The sequence below is a fragment of the Calonectris borealis genome, chromosome 1 (assembly GCF_964195595.1).
Source record: "Calonectris borealis chromosome 1, bCalBor7.hap1.2, whole genome shotgun sequence".
Taxonomy (NCBI): domain Eukaryota; kingdom Metazoa; phylum Chordata; class Aves; order Procellariiformes; family Procellariidae; genus Calonectris; species Calonectris borealis.
This window is the reverse complement of record NC_134312.1, coordinates 173,694,284-173,716,714: the sequence shown is the minus strand read 5'-3', so window position 1 is coordinate 173,716,714 and position 22,431 is coordinate 173,694,284. Positions and strand designations below refer to the sequence as shown.

Below are 22,431 nucleotides of genomic sequence, written 5' to 3'. Positions count from 1 at the left end.
TACGTTCTTGTTGATGCATGTTTTTATGACTTTGAAACCCTCGACGTTGTTGAACCCATATTTATCTTCTCAGGAAAAAGCCTCAACCTCAAAACCAGTGTCCGAAGCTCTGACGGGGAGATAGGATCATGGAACCAAGCCAGTAGAAGCCCCAAAAGCTGCTTCTCTAGCATTTGCTAAAAAGCTTGTAGCATCAATGCAGCTAGAGTGACCTTTCAGAGCCTGAAGCAGATGCCATGGTGGGGTAGGTCATGCTCCCTCATAGTAGAGTAGAGATCTCTGCTCAGCCTGACAGTGCTGTTCGTTCACTGTACAGTACTTCCTCGTCTTCATACGGGACCTAGGGAGTCTACGAACCAAAGTCATTATTTTCTCCTAATAGTTGGAGTATTGTGTGATGCATAGGAGAGCCTTACACAACTGGAAATGCCAAATCCTGAAATACACAGGTAACGGTAGGTGAATCCCACATGTCAAAGCTGCCTTGTGCAGCTCCTAACAATCAAAAAGAAGGGTGTTTGTGGACCAATAATATCTAGAGAGATTATACAACAACTTGACATAGCTGACTGGTTGCGGAGATAAAAACCTTCATGATTTTTGAAGAACTTGATCAAAAATAGTGGATGTCTGTATGAAAGAAGTAATCACTTTTCATGTCTGTGGTCAAACGTCACTTAGTGGTTCTATAAGTACAAGTTTATAATATCCTGGGCTTTTTGTGCCTAAATAACAGCCCTTCTCACGTTTCCTATTTCATCTGTACAATCCACTTGATCTAGCATGTTTTACTCTAACCCTAATACTCTGGATGGTACAGGGAGATGCTGCAAGGAGAAGCGGTTAACATCCTAGCATGTATTAGCTGCACGTTAGAGGACAGTAAATTTCTGGCAACAAAAAAAGATGAAGACAACTGGACAGTTATTTATCAAGGACATTGCATCCCTTCCAGGCAGCAGGGGAAAGAAGCAGCTATTTGAGACAGAATCTGTGAGTGTGTTCAGCAGTGGGTCACACGGATGATCATTTGACGATTCCTTTATGCAGCCATGTGTGTATGCAAGGCTGGTTCGCACAGAACTCTATCTTCAGTTTAAAGGTACTGATTATCAGCGTAGGAGTTGCCCTTTTTTTAACATACATGAATTCCTTCTGAGGCCGGTATTTATTCCTTCTGGGCACAAGTGTTGGAGAGAGTCACTTTCTTTGCTTCTCGCAGTTTGGGAATTTTTGTTCAGAACCTTAAAAGCCAACAGCCAGGTGGAAATAAAACTCCAATTCTGGAAGAGGTGCAGTTCTTGAAGTTGACCAATTATTGCACTGAAAGTAGTTTCACTAGCATTGAGACTGAAGTTAGTGAGTGCAGTGCTCTCTCATAGGCACAATCCAGAATCCTCGAGTTAGGCTTACAGAGTTAGATCCAAAATGACACTGAGGTGATGTGTGGGCTACTTCTGTGAAGTTTAGACAAGCCCAGAATAGATCCATAAAGATGACGCTTTTGTCACTTAAAAAGCAAGTGTTTGTGATGCCTAACAGCTGCTGCACACCTGATGAGCTGTTGTTGTTTGTGCCTACCTATTTAGCTCAAGCATTTGAGGTGGACATCTTCCTGCTGAAAGTCACGCGGGGGAGCGGGAATAATAGAATCACACCTAACATTTCACTCACAGCCAGCTGGTGTTAGCACTTGCCTGATGGTGGGAGCCAGGGGCTGTCCTAACTACCCAGCTCAAGGATAAGCTCCTACTTTCTCTTTTACCTGTCTCCCATGAATGTGTCATTGAGTCGTTACTCATGCTTTGAATACAGGAGTTACTGGTCTGTGCTTGGTTCTGCTCCCTGCTTTTATGTGTGTTGCAGTTAAGGGTAAAAAAATACACGATCATTCTGTAATACGAAAATTTCCAGGTCTGCGCAGCGGTCTTGTGCAAAGCTGCTTAATCTTCATACCACTGAGCTGCTCAGGGCTGTAACCCACACTTCACTCCAGGAGGGTTCGCAAGCGAGGCAGTTTCTGGCTTGTCATACATCAAGGTCAAATGCAGCACGTGGCTCCTGTTCCTCAAAGGACATGCAATGAAAATAGCTGGTACAATGCTTTCTGCCTTCCCCCTCACGGATGTTCTGGATTAGGAGAGCTGCTGCCTTCAGTACCATAACTGAGGATGGTGTCAGCGATGTTGAGGTTCTTCTGGTTTTGCAGTCACCACAACTAGGGAATAACTTGAAAAGCAGAGCAGGCTTCTGCTCTTCCACTTACAATGGCGTCTAAATTATTAAATTTAAAGCACAAAAGCCCCGCCCCACCAGCTGCTGATTGCAAATTAGCAATAGTAGATGATAGTGAAAATAGACCTTACTAGCCATCCAGAGAACATCGTATTTTCAGTCCAGGAAAAATGGCTAGAATGAAAAGAATCATCTCCTATGTCATGTCGTGCTTAAAGCACGGGTGGAAGACAGGACAGGAAGCACACCACAGTCTGTTTAAAAGCACATGAACTACGACAGCCAGCAGTGGATGTGATCCTATGAGAAAAACCTGACATAAAGGATGAACAGATGGGCATACAGAACATCTAAGGTTAATTGTGGTCTCACTGACCTAGTTTTGATACTATTAAACTTCAATCATATCTAAGGAGCTCGTTTCTACAGCACTTGTATTTCAGGAAAGTTAATTTACCATTTGTAGTCTGAACTACAGACACTGAAGTTCACAGTCCCTTTAAGATTTCACAAGTTTCCTCATTAAATCAATGCTCTAGTTTTATATACAGCAGCAGCACTTATTTTTTACAATTTCATGTGCGACCAATTAGACCAGGCAGAGATGAAGGCAGATCTCTCTGAAGTAATGTAATAAAGTTTAGGTTTTCATCAGGCCTACTTCAAATATAAAGAGGCCCCGTTGAACCCTGCTTTAAATTCACAGAAAATTAATTTGGCACACATCAAACTTTTAACAACAATTGGAATAGATATAGCTAATTTATACCTATGTAGTTAGATCAGTTTGCATAATTTAGCAGAAGTTTCTGACTAAAAATCCCTAAAAAAACCCACTTAAATGCACAGTTTGTAGTTTTAGGTAAATCACAGAACATAAGCAGCTGCTCTTAAATTACTCACCTTTACACTTTTGGTACATCTCATGGTAAGCTAGTGTAGCTGGCCAGGCAGCTGTTTGGCATCAACAGCTTTCAAGAGTAATTTTATTTCCAAAAACTGAAGTGATGTAGCGCTTGTGTTCAGAGGCAAGATTTGCCGCTGCGCACAGTAACAACTCCCACACAAAACTGGACAACCAAGCCAACACTGGATTTTCTTCTGAAAACGACGAGAAAGAAAGGTGAGCTCAGGGAAAAGTGCTATTATATAGCGTTCACATTTCTAGTGAACTTCACTACAGTCTATGGTACTTTTGTTACTACTCATGTCATGGATTTTTTTTTTTTTTTAAATATTCATTTTTTACAACATGTAGAAGGCAAAATAAGAATTGTACAGGATTTACTAAAAAGGAGCAGTGTAACTTTTCCTGAAGCTACTTAGAACATAGGCTTGCCTGGGAAGTTTGTTTGAGATAAGGATGCTGTAATTGGTTTGATGTATAAAAACTGCCGACCTTCAGTGGGAGAGAGAGACAACTGCTTTCAAGCGGTTTTGTTATCCTTGAACATTTTGGTAACTGTTACGATACTGCATCGCATCTAGGAAGGACTTTTTGAAGCCCATGCAACAAAACGAGATCTCAGAAGAGGCCAGCCAGTTCCCTTGCTGGGGAAAGCAGTGCCATTACAACTAAGCGTAAAGCCTTTGTCATGGTTTAACCCCAGCCGGCAACTAAGCCCCACGCAGCCGGTCGCTCACTCCCCCCCCAGTGGGATGGGGAAGAGAATTGGAAAGGTAAAAGTGAGAAAACTCGTGGGTTGAGATAAAGACAGTTTAATAGGGAAAGCAAAAGCCACGCGCGCAAGCAAAGCAAAGAATTCATTCACTGCTTCCCGTTGGCAGGCAGGTGTTCAGCCATCGCCAGGAAAGCAGGGCTCCATCACGTGTAACGGTGACTTGGGAAGACAAAACGCCATCACTCGGAATGTCCCCCTCTTCCTTCTTCTTCCCCCACTTTATATGCTGAGCATGACGACATATGGTGTGGAATACCCCGTTGACCAGTTTGGGTTAGCTGTCCTGGCTATGCTTCCTCCCAGCTTCTTGTGCACCTGGCAGAGCATGGGAAGCTGAAAAGTCCTTGACTGAATGTAAGCACTGCTCAGCAACAACCAAAACATCAGTGTGTTATCAACATTCTTCTCATACTAAATCCAAACCACAGCACTATACCAGCTACTGGGAAAAAAATTAACTCTATCCCAGCCAAAACCAGGACAGCTTTCAACAGCTAACATGTTCCCCACCTCAGGATCTGACGGAGTTCTCTTCATGAGAAGCAGAACGCTGGGTTTCGAAGACAGGAATTCCAGAAGCGAGGGAACTTGGGTGTTTAGATTATGTCTTGCCTTTCAGTTATTCCCACTACCACAGCAGTAAGCAACAGACCAACTCACTTTGCCAAGATCAGGACACCAGCAGCCATGGTCCAAAGAGGTTTTAGCTGTGTTACTAATGAGATTACTTCACACATTAATTTAGTGAAAACATGTCATCTTCACCAGATTAGTAGTGTTACTCCACCTTTATCAAGCAGGCAATTCCAAGAGTCAGAATATAAAAAACACTGAGCTTTTTCACTTTTACAGACTAAATATATTGACACCTTTTATACAAATAAAAGCAAATTACAGTATTACATTAATTTAACAAATTCTAATACAAAAACCGCGTATTTCATAAAATGCAATTTTTAAATCAAAGCTTTACAGAAACATACAACTCCCCTATAAAGATGTCCAGTTCGCCGAGCAATGTTTGCTCAAAATATAGTTATGAACTTAAATATGCCCATAAGTGTATTACACTCAAACTATACATTTGGATAAACATTACTGAAATCAGAAATGAAGAAAATCTACTTCTTACCAGAACTAGCTGTACAGCTCAAGGAGAAGAAGCCACCAGCTAAGTTCGATACAGCCCATAGCTGGAGCAGCTCTCCCTTGCTGATGGCTGACTGCACCTCTCAACACATTCAGTAGTCATGTGAGTACTTTAGTGTTACCAATCAATAACGCAAAAGAGAAAATGATGTAACTGTTGGCGGTAAGGAATGAAGTCACAAGCCACATCCAGATCACAGGCAATACATTGCCGACACCACTTACAGACTAAAAACTTTCTTTAATAAAACTGATTTACCAAATATTCGAAACAAATTTTTGCCTATTGCTCTACTTCACTTAAATTTACTGCTGTTAGGTTTTTAAATATTACGAAATGACTGAACTAGCTGAATTAAAGGTATACAAAATGATCATCTATCAAACATTCACTTTATACACAAACATTTCTGAAACAGATTTACAATATACAATTAGTTTATACAGCTTAAGCAACTTTACAATGTCATTTCTCTCAAATTGAAAGCAGCCAAAAGGTCTAAGATTTTGTTAAAAGGTCACCACTCAAATTTTAACTGTCTTGTCTCATGCTGTTCACATCCATGTCATCACATGTAACACTGCAAGGTTCATTTAATAAACTATACATTATTCCATCTAACTGTATGCTGCAAAACCAGTTAATGTGCAAGAAAAGCTCATTAACTCCAATGGGTTTTTAAATACAATGTATCTACATTTTTCCCCAGAATGCTTTCGCTTCCTGAGCTAGACATAAAATACCTTAAAACAGGTTTAGACACAGATCTGAGACCCCATAAGCAAACTACGTTAAAATACATGGGGGCGGGGGGGAAAAAAATCACACCACTTTTGGTAGCTCGTACTACTATTTTTTTGCACTCTAAATACATCTTAGATGGATCTAATAATCTGTTGAATAAGGTAGCAAACTTAATATTTTAGTTGTCTAAACTATATTATTGTGTATGGCTCTTGCCTTTTATATAAAAGAACGTGTATATTTCACAGCCAACTAAATACTCCTTATAATCTTAATCTTGTCATCTAGGTGACTGGATTTAGAAATGCTATAATCTGCAACAGAAGTCTGCAATTTTGGTGGGGTTTTGTTTGTTTTTTAAGATCAAATCTGATCGTGTTCAATACTAATATCTAAATCAAAGAAGGACAGCATATTAAAACTGATATTTTGCAGGTACATTTCAATATTTTAAATACATTTTTTATTTCCATAAAAGTTTGAGGTCACTGTCAATGAAAAAGAACAAATCTAAAACAGATTTCTGTTTGGATGAAAACGGGTTTTGGAGCTATCCATAATTTTGGGTTTTGAATCTGGATTTCATAAATCATTTTTGAATGAAAAATTAATTTTCTAATCAAACAATGAAGTAACTTACAGTAAAAACTATAGTATATAAGCTTATACAGTAAATTGCAATACGGTACGCTTGGGTTTAAGGTGCTATTCCATCCGCCCTGAAGTCTTTTAAGGACTTTACCATGTGGGCATCATGTCCGGGAACCAGACTCTACCGAGATGCTTTGAAACTTCCCAATGAATCTGCTCTAAGCTGTATTTCTGATCAGGAATCAAAACTTCCTCCATAATAGAAAGCTGAGAGAGACGACCGCCACACATCTTCACAAACTCAACAAAGGCACTGCAAGAGACTTCACATTCTCCTAGGCCAACGGCTGACAGATACTTGCAACGTTCTGCAATACGGATCAGCTCCTCATCCAGTGGCCGTAATCCATTGGCGCACACCACCAGTTCCACTAACCGAGGACACGTCATCCCAACGCGGCCAAGTACGTCTTTGCTTACCGATCTTCCAAAGTAAAGGTGAGTGACAGGTATTTCGTAACGAAAGAACGGGTCAAACTCTTCTTCGTACAAGAAAAAGTACATCACTAAATTTACTTTAGGAGAATGCTTGATGAAAGCGTCCCAGCTGCTCTTCTGAATCGTGTGGAACTGAGTCTGTCCAGGATTTTCACTGACAACATCGATGCGCAAGTGTTCTAGCCTGACATGTTTTTCAGAAGACAAAGCAAGCAGAAGCTCGTCACTCAGCAGGTGGTAGTTCAGCGCCAACTCACGTAAACCATGACACTGGTCAGCCACGCAAAGGATACCTGGGAAAAGACAACATTATGAAAGGGGTTACACAGATAAATATCCTAATAACTGAACAAGAAACGTAACAGTGAGTTTGTTTTTATGTGACAAGAGGGCGCAAAGACCACGTATTTCAACATGCAATCAAGACCTAATGTCAAAACAAAATCGTACTGGACAACCAGAACATGGATCTTTTTCACATAAGCATAGTCTTGTGACTTCTTTGTACCTTCATGGTAAGATACACATACACTATGTGACCACATCGCTGTTTTGCTGCACAAAAAAGTTAAAACATTCATTGTATACTTTCCTGTGGGAGTTGATTCTCACGTGACAAATATATAAATAGCATACTCTGACTGTTCTGCCCAGTTGTAAGACCACGTATACTCAAATTCACTTTTGTAAAAGGGGCTTATTCATAATAAAAGTATTTCCCTAGCCTGCTCTGGAAGAACAGCTGTCCCTCTCTGTGGCTGACAAAGCAGCCATAAATGAAATGGGTCACCCGAGGAAAGCAAACATAAAATGAATGCTAGATTTTAGTTAAATACAGAAGTTGCTGCTGTCAGTATTTGTTCTTTCCAGAGAAGTAGAAATATTTAAATTATGAAAAGCAACAGCAAAAAGAAGGGAAACACTAAAAACTGGGAGCAGTAATTCCTAGAACAGCAATTTTCAGACTCTCCCTTTAATGACTCAATATAACCCGCTGCTCATGGAAGACAAAGACATCAACAAAAAGAATTCAGTTCAGTCTATGAGGTTTCCACTCATCCTATTTGCAAATACAAGCAATGGTACTACACTGGTAATAGTACTAAAAAAAAAAAAAAAAGCACTAAAAAACAGCATACAGTCTTCTGCATTTCATTTGACCCAGAAAACTGCATGAAATTCAGGATATGGTCTTTCCATTAATAGAGGAGATGAGAACAAAGCATTTAACATGCAACTGAAAAACTTGAGCTCAATACACTGTAGCTTTGAAGCAATGGGAAGAAGTACAGAAAAGCAGCAGTTATTTTAAGATACAGTTATTAAACTCAAAAGCCTATACAGAGCCTAAAAACTTTCTTTAAAAAAATTACTGTAAAAATATTCCATTGCATGAATATATGCACCAAAAAAGTATGTATTTCCCACCTGAGGATCTGCAAGAACACATGCATCAGAAGCTCTTCTAACTATATCAAATACTGTCATTTCAAATATAAAAAGTTTGTTAAATGAATAAAAAAAGCAGAATTTAGGTAAACAGAATCTTAACCCAACTCTTATTGCAACTACTTCCTGTAAAAACAGTTCAGATATGTAAGCATACTCATTATTTCGTTCAGGGGGGAGGGGATGGTATCCAAGATGAAGTGAAAATCCAGGAGATTTTTTTTTTTTTTAAAGATTGGCTAAGTATAACTACAAACTTGCGTGTACCTTCTACACATTCCAGAGATCATTCCCTGTCCTTAAATCATAATGAACAAAGTTATTCTTACAGCAATACTCCCATTAGAGCTACTATGACCACTTCGTTTGAGGAGACTCAGGCATGTTGCTTCATAACACCCAGGTCTGTTGACACATGAAATTTTTTACACAGCTTTCAAGATTCAGATACATTGTCTTGTCACTACACAGTTTTAGAAAACAATTTGCTACAAATTGAGCATCCAAACCAGCTTGTTATCCAGACGGCCATCCTTCAAACAATAATCTTTGTTAACTTTAAGGGTACGTTATTGACTAGTGCAATGCAAAAAGGGAAGAACTGGGGTTCAACTTGCTGCGATTTTTTATGGGTCTAGGACTGGATAGCCACATCACATACTGGCAATGAAATTATGTATCCTGCATATAGAACTGTCAATGAATACAGTGTAAATAGTTACTGGAGGGCCTGCCTGCAGTCCATGCTGCAAGTGGTACATTCACAGTACATCCCTAGGCACTGCCTAAACCTGTCACCGAGAGGTAAATTGCTCCCATACCATACAGCAGAGATTTGCATCAAAAAAAGCCCTCTACTAAACTGCTGATGCAGACACACCCTACATCCACTCTTCTTCCCTACCCCCTGCCCCATTCAAAGAGAAGCAACCCTCCTACCCTCAAGAGCAGAGCAGAAACACAGCCTTTACAGAAATGCTTTCAGTTCCCTCTGTTCCAATAGCTGATATTTCATGTAATAAACAACAGCACATCAACGTGGATTTAAAAATAACCATTATTTTGTTTTACAAGGTACTGTTGCAGTTCTAATGCAAGTTAAAGTTCAGAGGGGAAACAGCAAGCAGAAGAAATACTCTCACAAAGATCAGAAATACATCACAGCCTCTGTATTTCCCCATCCCAAACCCAAACATGCCTCTCTATCTTTGTACAGTAACTTAGGGATTATTCAGAGCGTGCTTTGGAAGCAATTCACAGTTTGGTATCAATCTGTTTCCTTTATCCCTGCAGTAGTGGAGTCTCTCTTGCACTACTTGCATTACTCTTCTCTGTGCTTCACTAACAAAATTCTTAAGAACTAATCTAGTACTAAACGTTCCCCCCGCCCCAAACCTGCAATTTGAAGGCACATTCTACCATTTTCAGTGCATCTATAAGTAATTAATTTTGCATAATTCATGGCCCTTTTGGTTCAGTTAAAGTTTTTCCACATTTATAGCAGCCTGCTAATAATAATATTCCCATTAGAAAAAAAATCCAGGTAAGTGTCAGTGCTCAAAGTTTCTCATTTTCCTTCAAAAGCCTCATTTTTGCAGCTTGCCTTCTCTGAAGCCAACCATCCACATACCAGCTCCTTCCTTTTGTTCCACTTTCTTCTCCATCTCAGGGCACACCCATACCTGAATTAAGCAATCAAATCCTACTGCCATTTGCTTAGCACTCTGGTTTTGTCACTAATGCATCTGATCCCATTCTATTCACTTCCACTCAATGAAGGACAATAGTAGTTGCACTCCTTGTTTCCTAAACAGGCGTTGCCATTTTGTACCCATTGTTTCTTCAATTTAAACCATCGTACAAGATACATCAAACAGAACACAACAGCCAAACAACTTCGTAAACCCGCACCCCTCTCCCAAATTATCAAATGTATGACGTTCCATAAAACCTTCTAGCAAGGATTAGCCACAAGCCAGCAAAGTCTGCTAGAGCTGACAGGTTACTCTTGGATCCAAATCCAGGGAAATTACTCTCTTTGCCTAGCTACAAATTACTGCTGGATTACCTCTTCCTCTTGACAGACATGTTATGGATCCTGTACTTCTCAGACACACAAGGATTCTCAAATGAAATTTTAACTCAGAAAAACCAGTCACGCAAGCTGATTTAAACAACCCCCAATCTACGATTACAAAGCTTTGAAGGACATAACATTCCAGTTAACATGTTGGTGAACACTTTGCTGGACAAATCTCCTGCAAAACAAACCCACATTTTCAGAACTTCTTTATACAAAACTATACACAAGGTTTTGTTCAAGAGCTGCACCTGCAAAAGGTACTAAGTTTGTATTTTGTTTGTTATCACTACAGCAACATCCCCTCTGCTACAATATTTTTCCCCACATATTAGGAGTCCTGCTGGTGAATTTTACATATAATATACCTAATATTTACAGTTACAATATATTTGCATGAAGACAGTTATGGTGACTACAGTAGTTTCTACTTATCCTCATAAGAGGAATTTAAGTTGCCAGCATCTCATTTATAATTCCTCTTCCATTTCTCAGTGAAAAACTGTCAGTGTTAAGTTGATGGGCTGTGACTCAATCTTAAACTTGCTGTGCATTGCATACATCTTCCACAAATGTTAATTCTGTGAACTTCAACAATCCAAGTGCTTCCATTCTGATATGAGCTGGCTTCATTCTTGCTACAAACTTGGAGTGTTAATGAAGTACATTTGGTAATGGCAGAAGTTCTGCGCAGCTCAGTCTCATCTCCCCTTTGTTGATGCTGTCTGCACTTATTCTCCAGCAAAAGATTAAACTGCTTTCTTTCAGAATGACTAACCCCGCATCTTCATAATCCATGACATTGCAACACTCAAAACCCATACATAATGAACCAGGGAAAAGGAACTCACATTCCAAAAAGCTTAATTATACTGGAATACTTAAATAATCATTGCAGAAGTAGTTCACCTTTAAGTTCCACAAGAGGTTAGTTATTTGTCCAGAACAGACATGCGCTATTTTATTATTAGCTCAGTAGTCACTCTGCAAGTGGTGGGATGGATAGACCGACCACCAGTTGAATTAGTATTTTATTCAGTGATAGTTGCTGTAGATACCACGTTCATCCTTACTCTCACCCCACCCCTATTTTTTCAGGAGTTTACTGGTTTCAGACAGAATTTAATGCATACATTAAAAAAAAAAAAAACAACCAACCACAAACACACAGTAGCTTACCAGCTGGAGAAACATGAGGACAACTGCTCATTTTCAACAGTTTGAGCGTGTCACTGTTGTTAGCCACTAGCACTTTGAGAGATGGATCGTCTACTGGTGTATCGTCAATCTTAAGTGAAGAGAGGGATTTGGAGTTTACAAACACCACTGTCAGTGCAGAAATAAAGTGAGACTGGAAAAAAGAAAGTTTAAATGAAACAGTAGTATCTGAAATAAAAACCTCTCACTGTACACAGCAGTCCTACTTTTCTTTTACTTATTGACAGCACTTGCTGAAAAAGCATTCTTTTGACATTGCATTATTAAAAATTAATACTAAAATTGACATATTTTTGAGTAGAGGAAGTATAATTGTTTTTTGCTCTCGGTCTATGTATTTGGCAAATCAGAATGTGTAACATTAAACATGAACCAAGAACCTGACCCGGGACCACCCATTATACAAACTTAAATCTATAGGAAGACCACGAGCAAAGAGAAAGCCTAGAAGCCCTAATTTTGAGGATAATTTGCAAGTCCACTCTAAAAGAAGCATCTTCTAGAACAGGAATTCCCACGTGGTGAGTTGTGCTGCATTGGTGAGATGCAAACACCGACAAGAGTGTGGCAAGCCTGTACTGTTGTGTCCAAAGTCAAATGGTACCACTGCCCGCCTGCCATCCACACACAGCATTTAGGGTTTGAATGGATTTATCTTGCAAAGCTAACTGGAGTGGTCCAAACAAAGCCAAGGAGCAGGTGAGCAATTAATTACTGATTAAGCAGCATAGATAACGTAGGTGCAGCGCTCAAGGTTGCTCCTCAGCATTTTTACGTAACCACTGAAACTTACCAGTAAAGACAGAGCCCAGGACACCTTAACTTGAGAAACACAGACTATGGTGCAGATACAGCAGTGCTTGTAGAAATCATCAGTGGTATGAAGGAAGTGAATAACTAGTTTATCTTCGTGATTTCTTACAAGACTGACTGAATAGAAGACTTAAAAAAAGTACTTCCTCCATGCACTACGTTAAGTATCCCATAAAATTACCTGCTACTTTGATTTCAATACTGTTTCACTCTGAGCCACACACACATGTAGAAGCCTGAATACAGTTATACGACAGAAGGCCTGGCAACAGTATTTGCTCATTCTTATGTGATATGTTTGTGGTTTTTGCTAAAACTCACAGACAATTAGATTTAGAGCAGGAATTAATAATTTCACATTAACATAAGCTGTCAAAGTCAGTTCATGCAAATGGAAATAAAGTTCAAATCAGAAGCATTAGGCATTTTGGCTTTAAGGACCGCTCCCAACTATACTGACAATACGCTGATCATATATGTTACCTACTGAAGAAAAGGTGCTTTACTAATATTTCCACTCTGTATTCCGAAAGTGTTAGTACTGTGTTTTTATTCTCTGTATCTAGAATGTAATTGCCTTCACTAAGAAGGCTGTTAAATAGAAAGGCAAAGAAAGTTAACCATGTTTACAAAAACAGGTAACTTGAAACCACAGTTTGAAGAGCTAACCGAAGACAGACAATATCCCAAAACGTAAAAGCTGGTGATTTAATGTCTTTTTGATATTGTCACATATGTAGCCTATAGTATGATTCTTTGAAAGATTCATGTAGAAATGTGCTTAGTGAAAAGACTAGGTGACACAATGCTAAATGTGATTTACAAATATTTGCCAGATGTCATGTTACTTGAAATCAGAAGAGCCCCGATGAAGATAATGCAAAGTAGTTCAGACTTCCTATACAGTCTGATTAAAAAAAAAAAAAAGTGTAGTGTTAACAATTTTTCAGATCCATTCATCTTTGCCTGCTTCTCATCCAATGGGCCTGTTACTAACAGCTTCCCACGAGAACTTATTCATGGTCCAATTCAATTCTTTAGTTTCATTAGTGGTCTAAGAAAATTTAAAAATCATTGCTGGTCCCATATGCTGGTGACAATATTACTAGAGTCATAAATATCAAAAGGCAAATTATGCCTAGAGTTGATTTTGGCTCATTTTGAATATATTTTTTAAAGGCCACATGTGAACCTATTAGAAAAAAAAGAAGCCTGTATTTTAGAAGCCTTGAAGCTGAGTAAGACCATAGCATGAATGACTACATTCAGCAAGCTGAACAGGACCATAACATATCCCTCCAGCGAAAACTAAGGAAGAGAGCTAAAACAGCATTGAGATTAAGAAATAAAACAATACACAAGAGCTGAAAGGACAAAGTATTTCTAACATACTAAGACTGTGGATTGTTTTCACTATGTTCAGGTTTTCTTATAGTCACATCTCAAAGCACACGAAAAAGGAAAAAGACATACAAAAGCTAATTAAAGATCTGGAAAACCTCTTTGAAAATTAAGGATTAAAAATACATATTCAAGAGAACTACATGATGTGGCTGTGATCACTGCCAAGGATAATAATTGATAATCCTTCTGTAGCTAACCTTGCTTAAACCTTATAGCCTACTTCCTTTCCTGAGGCTGTCCCTACTTCTTCCTTGTCCTTGTTGCCATCATCAGCAATGACATCATTGAGATCCAGTTAATAGTCTAGTTGCATCTGGCCCTTCCCATACATGTGGGCTGGATTCAAGAATTGAGGCTGCGAGACATCCGAGATGTCCCTGCCATAGAACAAGCAGTCCAGGTTATTCCAACCACTCTCCTCCTCCTCAGCAAGAGTACATCTCTACCTCACTAGCAGGAATTCTTGTCTAGAAGCACATGTAAGAGATTTGTTGTCTTATAGATTAGATGTCTTCTAACAAAATCTAATTTTTGGTAAACATGTAAGGTAAAAATCTGACAGAAAATTTCAGAAATACCGTGCATTTTGCCTAAGAATCCGACACTTGACTGCGTGACATGAAATATTGAAAGTCATGATTATATTGCTTTCTAAAGAGAGCTCAGAGATAATATAACCCCTACAGCAAGTCCACATGGATAAAACTCTACTACTCATTTGATTATAATCGTCTCCTAAACATCCCCCCCAAGTCTCAGTACAATTACACAGACAGGAATCGTCTAGCCTCCTGACTTGAAACACATTGCCCAGTATTACATTGAGGTCAATAGACAGGAGGACTTGAAAGAACAAGGTCAGGACTAAATTCTCACATGATGCAGAGAATAAGTGAAACAGTTATCCATCTTAGTAAAACATCTTAGTTCCTCCCTTTACTAGAGCCCAGTAATGAAGTTTTCTTTACCAAAGATTTATATTTTTACAATAAAACTTTTCATAAAGTTATAGAACTTTATGGAAGTATGAACCACTGCAATACTTTGCTATAGAAAAATATACATATTAAAATACCTTTGGTAAATCCATGAAGCTTGGCCGGGCAGTTGAAATTAGCCCAAGTGTTTTCAGAGAGCAATTCACAAGCTGTGATAAAATATCACAAGCTGCTTCTGCAGATTCCTTGCTACTGTCCACCTTAAAACAAAACAGATTTATTTTTCAGAAAACACATCAAAACACACTCTTCACAAAAATGCAGAGTAGAGTAGATGTACTTCAACGTTTTTTTCACTTTACCTCCTGAAACGTGATGTCAAAAAACCCCACAAAACATCTCATTGGGAATCCATCAACGTCATTCTTTTTTCCCCAAAAAGTACACACCAAAAATCCAAGATAATTTGCTATAAATTTACCACTCTCCTAAACACTTTGGTAAAATTTAGCATGGTGAGGGATCAGCTAAACAGTTTGTTCTGAGATATTCAATCCACATCAAATAATACGCAAGTGGACGTTCATTTGGGTCCAGAGCCTACCCACTTCCCCTTTAAAGTCTTCCTTATCAAAATGCCGGAATTCTATAAATCCTTTACTGTGTGAAAAAGCTGCTTCTTTTTATGGTGACTCAGCTCATAACATAGAGCTGCTGGAGAGTTAAACGCATTATCATTTGAACCCATATCTCCAGGCCTGCATCGTTAATACCACAACAGATATGCAATGCATACTCCAAAAAAAGAAAATCTTCATTAGTCAGCTTGTTACATAACTGAATCACTTAATGTGCCTCCAGTGGATTTTCTCCAACATTCAGATGTGTTTTCCGAATAACCTCTTATATACAGTAAGCATGACAGCTTTGCAAACCTACAGAACAGTAAAAAGCTTGATCACAAGATCAATTTTAAGTCTACCATAAGCCATGCTACCTTCTCAGCAACTGATCTAAGTCCAGTGAATGTTCATTTTCTGCTTGAACACAAGCTGAAAAACAATTTTCAACATTCCAGTCTTTCTTTGCCTACAAAAGAAACCCCCAATTTTTCAGCCTTGACAGAGTAACAGTCAGTGTTATATCCACTTCCTTGTGATTATCCTCGCAACCTAGGGTTCATTCTGCAACACTGAAGGACAACTGAAGGGACATGTTCAAGAAATGATGCAGGTATCACCCTACCAGTGAAGGGCATCTGAAATCCTTCAAAAACACTAGGTGCAAAGCCGCGTAGACAGAAGATAGACACTGGAAGGTCATTCCAATACTGCTTTAAATTTTCTTTATTTGGACACTGATAAAAACCCTGCAAACCTTGTGATAAGTTTGTATCTGGTATTGCATCAAGCAGTAGCAACACACGTGATCAGCCAGAGGTGCCCCACCTACCCACATGCTGATGATTCCTACATTAAAACTGCCAGATCTCAGAAACAAACAATTAGTATGTCCACCTTGCTGCAGAAGTCATTTCCTTTCCAAATTCGTCACATAGCTGATGCATACACAGCCATGACTGTTTCACAGCACCCTTCTAAAACACATATGTAGACCAATGTTAAAGGTTTTCATCTGCTGGAAAGAATTCAATGATGTTAACAAAGCCAATTCTCACCAAATGGTATTTCTCAGCCAAGCACAATCAGTAGATATATCATTCTGTGCAAATCCCGTGTACTTTTTCAGTTAACTGAAACGCAGCTGTGCTGTGTAGATGCCATACACGGACAATCCCATACAATTTAGTACTAAAACTGCTAGTTCCTTACTAGTAGTACTGAAGTCACTCTGTGTGCATTAGACGTTTTCTAACCATGAATATTAGATCCAACTCCCTACAGGATGTGAAACGACGAAATGCTCAATTTACGCATCCTGATCAAACTTAATTCTGAGGCAGGTACCCACACGTACAGTATTATCAGAACTGAAGAATTTGTGCCCACTCACTGAGGCAGAATTTTAAGCAGCTAAGATGCTACAAGAAAAAAGAAAAACAACACCAAACAAAAAAATCCCCACCTAATGGAATTAAGGCAATGAAACTGTTATTCCAAGTTTTGGACCTGAAAATATATCCAAATAAACAAATGAATTGGGACGTAACCTCCATATCTATATGCCGATTCAGAGAACCCATTTCTTCAGCATACTAGGCCTGAAAACAAGGGCTACTACACTGAGAGCTGCCGTATTTCTTTTAAAGTAGCTAACAATCCTAATCGCAAAAATAACATCATATGTCTTTCCTAACATTTAGTGGTGTTCTTTAATTTTCAGCATGTTAAAATGTTTTGATCACAACTGTCAATTACCACTTATCATCAGTATTTCAATTACGGACATTAATTAAATCATACTTCTGATGCTTTGGTATTTATATAGATGAACCATCAAAACTGTCTCAAAAGTATCAGAGATATTTCCTTAAAATATTCTGAATAAATGAAAAAAAGAAAAAGAACTAAGTTTCACAGATGCTTTTATTTTTGTAAAAATTACTTTTAAAAAGCCTATAAAATACACTACCTTGAAGCTTACGTACTGCAGGTGATTGGAATGCCTCTTTATTATTTGCTTGATTAGTTCAGGATGCGTAGCCCTCAGGTAAGACGTAGCTGGTTGATTCAGTTCAAACTCAAAACACCTCCAGAGATCAGGCATATGAAACACTTGGTTCCAGCTTCGGCAGACCTGCGATGCATGAGCACGATCCAGAAGGGGCAAGTACTGAAATACCTGCAGGATAATGTCTTGAAGCAGGTTCGCCCAGTCAGGACTCTGCACAACTATGGTTTTCTCATCTATAACCTTGTGTCTCTTGGATTCTTTCTCAGTTGCCTCTTCAGATGAACTGCTGTTGGCCTCATTAGTTTTCCTTCCTCGTTTCATGCTATAAAAATAATAAAAAAAATTTCTATATATTCTGTAAATGTAACAGAGCTGAAAAGAACAATATTAACAGAAAATTGTGGAGGTGAAAAAGCTTGTTTTCTGTAACCACACTTTTGCAGGGTTCCCCCCCCCAAATGAAGCAAAATATAATATAATATATAATTTAAAGTATTGGAATAGCTTTTTAAAAACATAACTGGTTTCAACCTCTTAACATGCCTAACATAAGACAAATACAAAACTGAAAGAATGCAGATTTGCCTACAGAAGTTTGCAGAGTCATCTCAAAATTATTTATAAAAAAATAAGGCCATTTAAGACGGTAAACCTGTCTGCAAATTTAATATAGGAACAGGCAAATGCAATTAGGCAGTTCAGTTCACTTTGATAGTCTAAAGATCTAACCATTTTAAATCCAAAGCCAACAGAAATAACTTTTCAACAAGAAAAAAGCTGATGCAAAACTCCATGCTAACATATTAAGTATACGTACAATCTATTTTTCAAACAATGATTGCTCAGCATTTCTTACAATGCTTGAATCATCAATCTTGCTTTTAACAGTCTGGCATACTCAGGACATACTTATCACTGACCAGTTTTTCCAAATTGCTGTTATAATCAACTTTGCTTTAAAATCTAAGATCTTGACAGAAAGGAGAAAAAAAAACACAGGACAAAAAAACAAACAACCCCTAACAAAAAAAACAAACGAAAAAAAAAAACAGAACAAAAAAAACCCCCAACTCTACCAGGACAGAAAGATGTGCGATATCAGCATGCCTGACTCCTTAAGATTTTCCAAGTAAATTTCTCAACCTATTATAATGTGTTTCTGAAGTCAGTGTTCTGAACTCCGCACCTGGGCGCAACCCACGCTATCTTGCTTGCAATACAGTCATGTTCAACCATAACCACATAGTTCAGTCACCAAGCAGGAGGAGGGGCAAAGCACATGCTTAACGTTGTTTTTATTGCTGGGTAAGGTGCAGACAGAACACAATGGCAGTTAAAAAAAAAAAAAAACCAACCCAAACAACTATGCACGGCTGTTTACATCCTGCTGATAACGCTTGCCCATGAACAAGCCTAACTGAGCTCGCTGTGTTGCTTACACCTGAAGTAAGGCTGTTCTAGAAACAAAAGGAGGAGTGCGTGCGCTAATGGGGGGAACGGACTTAGAGAGGGTGTGACCCAGACACAAACCTAACCCCTAACCGCCGCGAACAATTAGCTCTGCTGAAAACAATGAGGGATTTACAATTTATGACTGGTATTACGGGTAGGTTTTAAGCCCCGCTACTCCCGGAGACGCTTCACCTCAGGGTCGCCTCCTTCCGGCCCAGCCCCGGCCCGGCCCGAGGCGCGGCGCCGCGGGGCTCTAACAGACCGCGGGCAGGCGGGCGGGTGCTCCGCTCCCGGGCAGGGCCCCAAGCCCTGCCGCCCCCGCTGCTCCGACCCCTCTCTCCTCCCTACGTCGGCGGCGCAGCCCGGGTCCAGAGGAAGGTCCTGCTGCGCTGCCGCCGCCCACCCCCTCCCAGTCCCATCACCTGGCGGCTCCCTGCTGCGCTTCGCATTAACCGGGACTCGGGCCGCGCTGGCACCTCCGCTCCGGCCACATCAGCTCCCTCCACCGAAGCCGACCCCAGCGCCTCCTTCGCCCGGCAGTCTGTCCCCTCCCGTCCCGCCCGCGTCGCTGCTTCCCTTCCTCCCTCTCTGTTTACTTCCCAGCAGCGGAAGCGACGCAAACCAGCCAAAATGGCGGCGGGCGGGATGCGAGGCGGCGTGCCCCCCTCCTTCGGGCCGCGGACCTTGGCGGGAGGCGGCGCGAGCGAGGCTTTGGGGAGGAGCGGGCGGTGCCTCCCGTAATGGCCGCCCCGCAGCCGTTACAGCGGGGCGGTGGGGCCGTTGAGGGCTCGGGGGCAGCGGCTGCCGCGGGACAGCGGGCTCGTCCTGCCGTCCTCTGGCCGCCACCCCGGCTGCCTGGGCTCGGCCGAGATTCGGCCTCGGTGTACGCCTCCTCACCGGGCCGCCGTGGCCGGCAGGCCGTTAGCTTCGCCGGGCTACTGCACTGCGGGGTGGCAAGGCCGGGGCTGCCCGGAGGCGTCCCAGTCAGGTGCTGGGCGGCCAGGAAAGGGAGGAGTGAAGCCTAGAAAAAAATACCGGGGGTAACACTGGCAGAGGAGCTGGATCATCTGATAGGGCCAGTTATCTCAGGAATTTGGAAGCTCCATGTCAGGCTAGCTTTAGGAATAAATGTAATGGAGAAAGCAAACAATGAAGTGCTTGGGATATTGCCAGGCAAAAAAGACAAAGTCATGTGTGACAATTCCCTTGGGTTGCAAGTGCCGTGTTATGACGTGTTCCCCGCAAAGGTGGTGCATCACAGACAGCTCATTTTCCAGTGCTGTACATGACTGAACTTTTTAAAGTTGTTGAGATTCCCAAAATTTAACTTTAATTATTTGTTTATTGCAAGCCATAGTAAATAAATTACCGCTTGAATTTTTAATCTGGGGCTAGTGGGTTATGATCCCAATTCCCATAATTAAGTTTCTTGGAAACAGCCAGATGTGATCCAGTGCTCTCCCCAGTCTTGAAATTACTTCGAAACAGGGTGACAGTTCTTCAGTAATCTCTCAAATGTTGCCATCCCTGAGTTCTTTGGGAAGTACTTTATATAAAAAAATTCTTTGGCAGCATTTTCTTGCATACTTAAGGTTTCTTAAAAGAGAAACTTTTTTTTTTCTTTCAGTTCTAAGTCTAGTTCCTTGAGATTATTAGTGGGGAAAAATGACTTGCATAGAAACAGAAATGTTTTTCAGTGAGAAATGTTCGTTTTAATTTTGAATTTCTATGAGAGTATAATATATTTTTCTCCAATTCAAAATGTCTTAAGACACTTACTACAGCTCAGCCATTATAGTTCTGTGTGTATTTATAAACCTACATCCAGCCTTCAGCTTTTCAGGAGATGCAACAACAGTATGGAGGTATCTGGGGTTATCACATCACCTTGGGCAGATTAATGAGCATCTCAGAAATGCTTGTGATAGCATGTCATAGGAAGTATGTGACTGTGTAACTTGTTCAGTTATACGGAACGGCTACACAAACCTTGGTAGATAATGAGGTGTGTTTATGGCTGAAGCCAATACTGTCAAGAAAACTGAAGTAACAACTCTTGTGCTGTCCCCACCTGGAAATGTTTTGTGTTTTCCATTCTCGCTGTTTGGAAATTCTCCTTTCAGCCCCATGTTCCAGTTCATAGCTGGTTCTCTAAAGATGGAAAGATAACAGCCCCCAATTACAGTTTCTAGTAATGACAAGTTATATTTGCAAGTATATAACCTGCAAGCTGCTAGAGATGTGGGAGAGGGAGGTAGACTCTGACTGCAAAGGGTTGACCCAGACCTGGGCCCAGTACCCAGGGGGAAGGATCTACTATTTATCAACGAATGCGGAGTGAGCAGACGCCACTTCTCTTCGTTGCCTCCCTTATTGTTTTCAGGCAGCATTACGCTGATGATGTGACGTAACTGATCCATGTCATGCAAAGTCAGTAGAAATAGCTTTTCACCAAGATTACTGCTCTGATCAAATTCTGGTGTCTGCAGAAAAAAAAAGGAACATCTTGTGGGGAAAAAAAATCTTTTCTAGGTCTGTGTAGAATCTCAGGAGACATAACAGGGCTGCAATTTCATTATTTTGAGGTAACATTAATTTAAAACCCCTACTGCATTATCTGAGTTTAGATGTATTGACTTACTGGTGGAGACTTATTGCAGTGCCTTGCGGTTTTATTTTGCTGCCTGATATTGGGAGTAAACAAAGTTTGCTTCAATGCCTGTGCTCTTATTTGCTTTGTTGTAATTGCTTGTGTATGTTTTAGGCACACTAAGTGTAGGAGAAGACAAGTGCAGAAGGAGCTCTCTGCATCACACTAGATGGGGTATAGCAGCCAAAATCAGCAAGAAAGGCAGCTACGGCTCCGTACGTGGACCTAAATCAGGCCCTGGACATGGTGCAGAGCACTGCCAACAGTGTCCGCTGGGCAGTTTACCGGAATTGAATGAAAGAAAACCTACGGGCAGCTGGTGGTGTGGGCACCCTCTCCTGGCACTTGGTGAGCCCCCCATGGCTGACTCTGGCTTAGCTGGTAGGCATAGCCATGCTGTTTGTAGAGTTGTTGGACTCTGAGGTAGCTGGCGCTGAAAGAGGTGGCAGCAGGTTAAGAAAGGTCCAAGTAGCAAAGGTCCAAAGACAACATTCAGAGGTCTGGGCTGGTCTGTGAAAGAGCTATGTTGTTGCCAGCTGTGGCAGGGCACTTTGAAGCTTTAGTTAGTCACTTGAAAATCTTGAACAGGTATGTCTTCATTAGGTGGTTTCTCTGCCTTACTTATCGCTTAGCTAACAGCAGATGAGTTTTTGGGAGAGGAGTATTTTAAATGATAGAGGTGAAGTTATTTTTGTTTGTGTACACTTTTAATAGTACCAGAAAAAATCCAGGGGCCCGTACTGAGCCCTGGTGTGCAGAAACAAGTCTATTGAGGAAACTGCCTTGTAATTTTTTATTTTTCCAAAAGAGAAGGAGAAGCTCTCTGAAGTTTCAGTCTTTCTGGTTGGAGGGTCACTCACTTACGGCAGAAGTTTGAAGCAGCCCTCACTATG

At 40.5% G+C, this 22,431-nt stretch overlaps 1 protein-coding gene across 1 annotated transcript; it reads right to left on the bottom strand.

The window, feature by feature from the left end:
- Positions 1-4,753: 4,753 nt before the first annotated feature.
- FBXL3 (F-box and leucine rich repeat protein 3) lies at positions 4,754-19,754 on the bottom strand. Its single transcript, XM_075138861.1, has 5 exons — positions 19,311-19,754; positions 17,395-17,758; positions 14,940-15,062; positions 11,609-11,780; positions 4,754-7,193 (listed from the first exon to the last, which is right to left on the bottom strand). Exons 2-5 carry the CDS (start codon positions 17,755-17,757, stop codon positions 6,550-6,552), a joined length of 1,302 nt encoding a protein of 433 aa, XP_074994962.1. The 5' UTR covers position 17,758; positions 19,311-19,754; the 3' UTR covers positions 4,754-6,549.
- Positions 19,755-22,431: the final 2,677 nt, after the last annotated feature.